This window comes from Hoplias malabaricus, chromosome 1 (assembly GCF_029633855.1).
Source record: "Hoplias malabaricus isolate fHopMal1 chromosome 1, fHopMal1.hap1, whole genome shotgun sequence".
NCBI lineage: Eukaryota > Metazoa > Chordata > Actinopteri > Characiformes > Erythrinidae > Hoplias > Hoplias malabaricus.
The window spans coordinates 46230523-46240754 of NC_089800.1; the positions used below are offsets into that span (position 1 = coordinate 46230523).

At 41.9% G+C, this 10232-nt stretch overlaps 1 protein-coding gene across 3 annotated transcripts in view; it reads right to left on the reverse strand.

The window, feature by feature from the left end:
- The window catches only part of pitpnm3 (PITPNM family member 3), a 103386-nt gene extending 97359 nt beyond the window's left edge, over positions 1-6027 (reverse strand). For all 3 annotated transcript variants that reach the window (XM_066664385.1, XM_066664370.1, XM_066664360.1), the window contains exon 1: positions 5734-6027. In XM_066664385.1, the coding sequence (XP_066520482.1) occupies positions 5734-5758 (25 nt within the window). In that variant the 5' untranslated portion in view covers positions 5759-6027. The remainder of the gene's footprint in view (positions 1-5733) is intronic.
- Between the last annotated feature and the right edge of the window lie 4205 nt (positions 6028-10232).

Here is a 10232-nt window from a genome sequence, read left to right on the forward strand (position 1 = left end):
CTCACATCTTTATATACTGTATGTGATGATTGGATCTTTGAGTCATGAGGAATAGAAGGCAAACACAGCTGTTTTATTTACTGTCTAAACAGTTAACTGTTGAACTTGTGAGTGTTCATATTGCAGCTGTGCAAGAGCATTTATCTCAGAAATCATAAATTAATTTGAACATTATTAACATAGGGCGGCACGGTGGCGCAGTCACAGAGCTCCAGGGACCTGGAGGTTGTGGGTTCGATTCCCGCTCCGGGTGACTGTCTGTGAGGAGTTGGTGTGTTCTCCCCGTGTTCGCGTGGGTTTCTTTCGGGTGACTGTCTGTGAGGAGTTGGTGTGTTCTCCCTGTGTCCGCGTGGGTTTCCTCCGGGTGCTCCGGTTTCCTCCCACAGTCCAAAAACACACGTTGGTAGGTGGATTGGCGACTCAAAAGTGTGTGTGTCTGTGTTGCCCTGTGAAGGACTGGCGCCCCCTCCAGGGGTGCCTAGCGCCCAATGATTCCAGGTAGGCTCTGGACCCCCCGCGACCCTGAATTGGATACAGATTACAGATATCATTACAGATAATGAATGAATGAATTATTAACATATACTGGAAGTCAATGTGAACAAGACAAAGCAAGTATAGTTTTACCAGACTACCATTGGCTGCAAAACATAAAATGGTCATTGATATTTTGGTAATGGGAAGGCAGATGTTTATGTGAGTTCAAAGCATATATCCTTCTTGTGTGTAGTTTTCTGCGTTGCAAATAAAGCATACAATGTGACATCTATTGGATTTCATGTAACATATAATAAGACTCTGCCTAATAAATGAAAGACCTAAAAATGTATACCAAAGATTTTAATTCACAGGGGGAACCTATATTCAATAATTAGATGAGGTAATTCATAACATTTTCTAATTGGATTTACGCTGTTCAAAAGGTGAAGCACTGTTATTTACAATTAGGTGAATAGTTAACACAGAAAGGACAAGAACACAGCTAAAATATCACAGAAAGTTTGATTCAGTGAGTTTTTCTTGCCCACTACATGAGTTCAAGTGAGCAAATACACTTCACTATGCCTGCGATGCGGGCTAACCCTGGTGTGATAACCCCTACTGGACGACTATTTCAACAACGTAACTCACTCGATCACTTACTCAATCAGGTTCAAATTGCAAATGACACTTCTAGGCATTTCATCATGAAACTTGAAAACAAAGTAAAGAGCAGACATTCAGATTATGACAACTTTTTGAAAAAAGCCAGAAATAGAGATGCAAGTTTTAGTTCTGACAGCAATTAATTGTAACGTTAAAAGAGTTAAACATATGTTTTCATTGGAGATTATTTCTGCCTCACACTATGCCGCATGTTCCTACACTGGCATATTCCTGTAGAACAAACCATTTCATATAGAACCGCACTTTTTCAACATTAGCAGTCAAAATTTGATCTCTGGTGATGGTGCTGCATTTTGTACTTCAGGAATGAGTTGGAATTCCTAATCGTCCAAAATCAGTACCGGAATTCACTAAAGCTCTCATGGTTTAATGTCATCAAATTCTCAAAGCAATATTCCAACATCTTTTGTAAAAGCTTCTGGGTGAGAAAAGGGTGAAGGACTCTCGATTAACATTGTCAATTTAAGAAGAAACATTGCTGATTTCCATAACTGGGTCTCCATACGGTATTTTGTACAAGAATATTTCTCTTTCACTGGTCAGAAGTCAGATCTTTGCACCTCTCTGCCTCTGCTGCTGTTGGAGCTCAAACAAACTGATTCTTTATGTTCTGGGGGACACAAACCAAGCTGCAGAGCACCAAGCAGTCATGAAAGACTGCGATTATTTGCTCTCTCTGTGGCTCCTCCTCAATCTCTCGGAGGACTGCAGAGTAGCAGTGAGCCTGGACCGGCTGTCTGTCATTGCCTCTTGTATGGCTCTATTTTTAGCTCTGTGCTCTATCCAAATCACTGTGCAAATTAGGCAGAGCACAAACATTTTGGAGGGAGCTGAAAATCCGGACTCCATTCTTCCGTTCAAGGCCATTCAGGATGTCAGATAAGATATGAATAATTCCTCAGTTCCAGTCCAAGATCAAGAAGATAAAGTTGAAGTGCCATGGCTGGAAGGTAATTCAAGAGACCATGCGATTCAAACAATGTACATATATAGAAGCATGCTTATGCAATATATGTAACCATGTTTTTTTTCTAATTCGTACAATAATGTTTAAGATATAACCTTAAATCGTACCATCTGCAAGAGCTTTAATTCATTTATAAAATGAATTTGTTGAAATGTTCTGCTACTAATCAAAAGAAGATCGTCAAAAGCAAAGAAATAACCTCTTTTAAATGAATGATATGTCCTTCAGAATGTTAAAGGGTGAAGTTTAGTGAATGAATGCATGAGTTAAAAATCAAGAACGCATTACATAAGAATTATCTCAATACTGTCCAATTACAAACATGTATCTCCATTTTTGTGGATCATCATTTGAAGACATTGTGTGAAATTTTCATGCTGAATGGAGCAATAGAAATGCTCTAAAATGACAGGGAATAAAATCTTTTTACAACGACTTCCATTGAAAGACAGGAACACACCCCAGCGCGGGCACCAGTCCTTCACAGGGCAACACACACTCACACATTCACTCACACTTATTGACACTTTGGAGTCACCAATCCACCTAACAACATGTGTTTTTGGACCGGGGATGAAACCGGAGCTAATATTATATTATTCATCTCCAAATTATTATTCATTTTTTTAATTTTTTAAACCAGGGTGTGGTCCTGCCTTGCGCCCAGTGATTTCGTGTAGGCCATCCACCGTGACACTAAACTAGATAAGCAGTTACAGAGAATGAATGAATGAATGAATGAATTTACAAAAAGGAACCTACTGTGCTGCTACTGTTATTTAGAACTGTTCTCCAGGAGTGCATATGGAATTGCAAATTAGTGATACCCGAAGTCATGTCATTTGCATTCCATATACTCCTTGTGCATAATTATTTCACTACAGCAATCATTCCATGCTATTCATCCCATGTTAACTATGCTCAAATAAAACAGCTTAATCAGTTTATAATCACTCCACATTCACTGGAGTCCTGCAGCATTCAGTAATCTCACTGATAATAAGATTAATCTACACTGTATGACCAAGTGTGTGTGAAAATCCTTTGAAATTAAGGCTCTTAAGAGGTAGTTTGTCCCCCTTTCCTACAGTAACATCTCATCTTCTTCAGGAAGGCATTACACTAGATCTTAGAACATTGCTGTGAGGATGCCACTGCATCATGCGTCATCATTCCAGAGAATGCGGTCCACTGCAGAATTATGGCTTTAGGCTCATGTGCAGCTTTTTCAGAGCATGCTGTTTGTGCATCCTTATACTTGGATGGTGTAACAGGTGTCATAGCAATAATACATTTCTTTGAAAGCCAATGGGAATTCTCGTTATAAGTTGAAGAAACAATAAATGTGCACACTCTCCAGTTTTTCAGTAATCTGACGTGCTCTTTGATGTGTGGGTGATGTGACATACTTGACCCTATTATGACAAAAACAATAAAGCATAATTGGCCCAGAAACAAGGCCCTGGAATCAGTGACTGAGGATCTCATTACTACTCTGGTAAATGAAAAACAAAAGCCCCCTCCTCACCCTTCTCTCCCCATGTCTACTGTAATTTAGAAGATACCACGTCCCCCTGTTAAAAGCAGCAATATTGCTCTGCTGTCCATGTGAGAGAGAAATGAGGAGTGCTCTGATAATTAAATAGCACGGATGTGAGAAAGGATTAACCTCTAGTCTGGATGCCTAGATCAGGCTATTTGCAGTTTCCTGTGTGAACAACTAAAGATAATGCACTGTATATAACAGTATATGAGTTAACAGCAACTTTATCTTTAATCACAGCAGCTCAGCTACAGTTTACTTTATTGTAGAATGTCATCTCACTTACACAACACCATCCAACATACAGTACTACTATCATGCTTTATGTCAGCCATTAATGAGTAAATGACCTTCACCATCAGTGGGATGCAGACACATAAAATCACTGCTGAATTACTTTGGTGAAATATCACAGTAATGAGGAACAATGAATAATTTTTATAAAATATTTGCAAATTGCTATCTTGTTAATGCAAGAGCTATAATTCTTATTGTAACCTACATCATCAACTATGGTTTGTGTTGTTGTGACATCTCTAAAGGCTTCATTCTGATCAGATTTGCACAGGTACCAAAGCCCCCCTTGAAACATTGGGCGCAAGTCCATCTCTGGGCATCACACACTCACCCAGTCACTCACACCCTCACACTTATGGACATTTTCACACAGCCAATCCACCTATGAATATGTGCTTTGGACTGTGGCAGGAAACTAGGGCACTCGGACGAAACCCACACAGACACAGAGAGAACACACCAAACTCTTCTCATGAAGTGCCCTGAGACAGAGACCAGACCCAAACCACAGGACCCTGGAGCTGTGTAACAGTGGCACTGCCTGCAGCACCACTGTGCCACCCATTGGAGAAACATGAGAAGGTTATGATGCAGAGTGCTCAGCTTTGTCAGTGTAAATGATACTATACTCCTCAAAGTAAAGATGCCAGAAAGCGTATGTTGGACTAATGCGATTGTAGGACCATTGTTGTTTCCCTAAAGCGCCTCTCTGTGAATGCTTCCTCAGATTTTGTTTCTGCGGCTGAGACGCATGCGTGTAAAGTTACACCTCCACATAATGGAAAAGTTTCATTCCAGATGAAAGCGTTTCTCTTAGAAAAGTGCACAAAGGCCAAAAGCAGTTCAGGAACCTTTCTGTTTCAGGGTGCAGTGAATACTCTGCTGTGCACACAACGCCACATTCAGAACATATTGAAAGCACACTGGAAATTTCAGAAATAGACCTACTGTTAATTCATATATCAAGCAATATACACAATGTGGCCAAAGGTACCTGGACATCTCATCCAGCATTTCCTTATAGATAGTTTGCCACACTTTGCTGCATTGGCAACTTCAAGTTCTGGGAAGGTTTCCAAGATTTTGAACATTTCTGCAAGGCCCTAATGGCATTCAGCCTTGAGAATATTAGTAAGTCATGGTACAGATGTTGGATCAAACTGCACAAAAATCACATCCCAGACACGTCAGACACAGAGAGCCCCATCCCTCCAGAGAAAACAGATCCTCTGCTCCAGTCTAGCCCACTCCTGGCACTGGGCATGGTGACGTCAGGCTTATATGCAGCTACTTCATTTCTCGGATTTTTATAAAGGTCATAAAAGCTGTGGACACTAAATAGCACACCATCTGTGTCCTTAATGGTTGCACCATAAAGTAGACGAACAGACTCGTTAGAAGTTCTGGACATAGAGAGAACACACATTTTGCCTTGCACGCGCAGGGTCTGTGTGCCACTATAAACTGACCTTGTACATTTGCCTGTTGAACACTAACTGCGCTTAAAGCACTCTCAGTAGCTCACTCAGTAAACAGAACACGTTGCTATAACACGCTCCTCGGCGCTATAAACAAATCAATAGAGCGGGTGGGCGTGATGCGCCGCGCACGCTCTTGCCCACAGCGTGCACGCATTCCAACAGACTGGCGAGAAAAGTCGCGTGCGCCTAACTGGCGCGAGGTCAAGCCCACTCCGCTCTCTCTCTCTCCCGCTGTTTACAACATTAAGCGACACTGGACGCTGCCATTGTCAACTTACCTTTGCCTCGAGCCTCTTTAGCCATGCCGACGCTCGTGCTGTAAACGCAGTCCGACAGAGCGCCGCGAGCGCGTGCGGGCAGTGGAGTTCGGGCAGCACGCGCGAGCTCGTTCTCTTTCTCAGTGCAGTGGAGAATGGGGAGAGTTTAACCCTGCACGCGGCGCCCCAGCCTTCAGCATTGCTGCGCGTGATGTAGATGCGCCGTGTGTGAACTGCAGCCCTCTCTCTCTCTCTCTCTCTGAACTCCGGTGTGTGTGAGAGAGAGAAAGGGAGATGCTGGAGCTGTGTGAGTGAGTGAGGGAGAGAAAGAGAGAGAGAGAGAAAGAAAGAGACACTGGAGCTGTGTGTGTGTGTGTGTGTGTGTGTGAGAGAGAGAGAGAGACGTTGAAGCTGTGTGTGTGTGAGAGAGAGAGACGCTGGAGCTGTCTGTGTGTGTGTGTGTGAGAGAGAGAGAGAGACGCTGGAGCTGTCTGTGTGTGTGTGAGAGAGAGAGTGTGTGTGTGTGAGAGAGAGAGAGATACTGGAGCTGTTTCTGTGTGTGTGAGAGAGAGAGACGCTGGAGCTGTCTGTGTGTGTGAGAGAGAGTGTGTGTGTGTGTGTGTGAGAGAGAGAGAGAGAGAGAGAAACGCTGGAGCTGTTTGTGTGTGTGTAAGAGAGAAAGAGAGAGAGGCGCTTGGAGCTGTGTATGTGTGTGTGTGTGTGTGGAGCTGATGTTTTACTGCCTCCAGTGGCTTCCGTGCAACCGGCTGGGCGCGAGCCCCGTGCTTTTGACCGCGCCACGCGCCAAAATGCAAAAGCCCGGGTGCAGTTTTCCAGCAGTGACGTGTGCGATAGTTTGATCAATCGGCAGAAAGTATATGGGTCACGAGCGGACGAAGGGTGGAGATATTAGTTTATTAAACGGGGGACAAGGTTGTGTTTGCAGAATATCTAACTCGATGTGATTTAGAGCTTCCACTGCTCTCCTGAGACATAGACCATAGACAAGTCTTCTACCTGCTCACTTTCCATGTGCATCTAGCAACTAGGGGAAATGATTAAAATGACAATGATTGGCAGTGACTACAAACTGGACAAGCTGGGAGTCCTTGAGACCAAGTGGGTGGGATGGCCCTCCTTCTCCACTCTCCAGAAGTACAATGCTCTCCAGCATGGTGATGTGTCAGCTGTGACAGAGCCGAACAGTTAATGCTCTTCTCCAAGAGTGTTAAGTTGTCCAGAGACACTGTGTGCAGTATGTCTAATTAAGCAATGACTGTTCCATACACCCATGCCATTTGGTCATGAGACTGGCAACAATTACATGTTTGAGGACAGTTTCAGCTGCCTATCTTTCAAAGAGTATTTAAGGTAATGTGTTAATGACAGAATTGTGTCAAAGTCTGGCTAACTCTGGCATCAGAGAAAGCATGGATTGCCCTCACTCTCCCAGCCTGATGGTTAACTAGCAGAAAGAGCCTACCTGGAAGAAAGTAAAAAAAAAGGAATGAATTTTTGAATGAAAGCAAGACAGAAGTACAGAAGGAATATGCAAATAAATATATATTGGCCTAAATCCACTCTAGAGCAGTGCCATTCAAGAACGGTTTTCACCCAACAATCTTTTCAATGTATGGGTTTCAACTGAGTTCTTTAAAGAATCATGCATTCAGCGCTTAACTGATTTCAGAAACTGGTGTGAAACATTGTAATCTGTGCTATTTGTCTTACATTCAACAGCTAGAGCAGGCTTTATTGTCTTTAAGCTGCTTTTTCATTTGGTCTGGTTGTGGTTGAGGGATTTGAGACTGTAGTCACCTTCTCAGTGTCTGAAATGTGTGTTGTTTCAGACAGTAATCAGCAACCTGACTTTGAAACTGTGTACTGTTTTACTTTGGATAAAAATGTGGAGGCCACAACATGGTGGAAGCATATTTGTGTTGATTTTACTGTGTACTAAAACACCATTCCAAAGTCTGGATGTATTTGGAATGTAAAACATATGGTTCTGTACTCATTTGAAATCACTACGGTAAACAACAGAAATCTTGAAGGAGTCCGTTCCAGTCAGTTAGGCTTGCCTCCACCATCACACTACGCTCATTAAAGTAGTGTTTTAGAACCATCTGCTCTTTCTTCCTTCTTCACACTTCAGTTCCCATCATCCTGGTGTTATCTGTCTATAAGAAATGTGCAGATGCATCAGACTCCAGCTACGCAGCTTGGCTGTTTCTGATTATCAGGCATATATTTTCCTACTCACAGGAGTTTACTTCATAATCTATAGTACATTTTCATATTAAAAAATAATAATTATCCCCATAATTCTCTGAAACCTAGCTGGAAAAACATTGTTTCTAATTCCACAACATGAGCACAGCACGTCTGATTTTATGAAAAGAAAATGATGAATGAGTTAAAAATAAATTGTTATATATATATATATATATATATATATATATATATATATATATATATATATATATATATATAAAGAGTAACCATAAATTAGATGAGTGTGTCTCTGGTGGTGGGTGTGTAAGGGGTGAAGTCACTGACTCTAATATTATGATGGGTGGAGCTATAGCTACAGTATCTATAGAGTGGATTAATGTGTCACTGGTTCTTAGGTTGTTGTTGTTGTTGTTGAGGGTGGATCTACAACTCCAGTATACTTTACTATAGAGTGAAGGTGATGTCGGGCCAGTGTTGCTGAGGACAACTGGTGCTCCACCCATTATAGAAGTGCACTGGGGACACTTACACAGATTTTAATGCTATAGAACTCCAATAATATTAGAGTAATATGCTGCACTGTACCCCAGTACTGTATACTGTATATCAACAGGGCTTTTCTTTGGTTGCTAAGCTGTTAGCATGTTACTGCGATTTCTGCAGAACCTTTAAGAGTTATCTCATGAAAATATATGTCAGCCTATGGGCAATGATTAAATGGGCTAATAGTAAAGTGAGCATTCACAAAAGAGGATTTGAAACCAATACTAACTGCTGATTGTGTCCTCCTTTTACCAGAGCCAGAGGGAATGGGCCAAGCTGAAGAATCTTACAGCAGTCACTTGCATCCAAATGGTGGCATCTGTGGCTCCTCTGTAATCAACATTCACTGACCATGTCATAAATCACAGCAAGGAAGCCTCCAACTCCTTGCCCATAAAATATGAAAGAATTTAACTGAATTTAACCAGAAATGGAGTGTGTATTATATACAACAAGAAACACAAAAATAAATTGTCGGTGGAATAAAGTAAACGTGTCTTCATAAATTACAAGGTTGATAAGGACCTCTAAATCTGTAAGTAAAGCACAGAATGATTTCCTAACTGATGGTTTATGTCACAGTACAAAGAGTCTGGCATAATGCCAAATTCATATTCCATTAATGCATGTGTAAAATTGTCCACAGTTGTGTGTGACAGGGTGTGTGTGTGTGTGTGTGTGTGTGTTTCCCTGTGATGGAATGGCACACTGTCCAGGGTATGTTCTTGCTTTGCACCTAATATCCCGCCATGTCCCTGATGATCCCCATGATTTATGAGGAGTCAACAACTGTCCAAAGTGCATCCGCAATTTTTTCTATGTGAGACAATAGATTATTTTCTATTTAATCTCCAAGGAAAAGCAGAAAGGAGCAGCTGCACGAGCCTAAGGGCACTATGCTGAATACCAAGCATCTAAAATGGTATTAACTCGACCAGTATAGACTTGTGGATCAGTGAAGTGACCTTCTCTGGACTGATGAAGCACTAAGCTGGAGTGGTGTTTGTGATTCAGAATTAATCATAGCAGCACCTGCCTTTGAGGCTGCATCATAACAAATCGTCATCATAATTTCACGAAAGAGTAGAAATGACAGCATACAAGGCATTTCTACACACTGCAGCGGTGACACAGCGCTATTAAGCTGAGAAGGGGAGGGTTAGTAAATGCTTCCTCTGAGACGTGAAGCAAGCTAGACACCACCCCTTATCAAGTGGCTACGAACACATTAGTCGACAGCTTAACATACTTGGAGAACACTGGCCCAGATTATCTGTTCCATTAGTTAACAGATGCATGCAGTAAAAGCCTAAAAACGCCAAGCATGAGATTCCATGCGGATCATTAGCAGTAAATGAACAGTGATAGGAGAATGTGCTGAAATCCGTCTCTCATCCAGCAGTCTCGGTGAACTGGAAGCTGCTTTAGTGCACTCCATCTAGGAGTAGGAATATTTGTAGCAGTCAGGAAGTTCAATGACAAAACACTTCCCTCTGCAGTAAGGAGGCTGAGATTCTTGTAAGGGCAGCAACAGAGAAACCCCCCTCGGAGCCACACAGACAGCAAGACAGATAACATTGATTACAGTGCCTTGAAAAAGATAATTCAATTAATTTAAACTTTTTGCCCCTCCTTTAGAAGCAATCTCCTCTGCACTGAGGGGTGTTGGGATATGGAAATGTCCAATTGGGTATTAAAAAATATCAGACACCAACAGAAATGCCATTCTTTTTTGGAGTGCC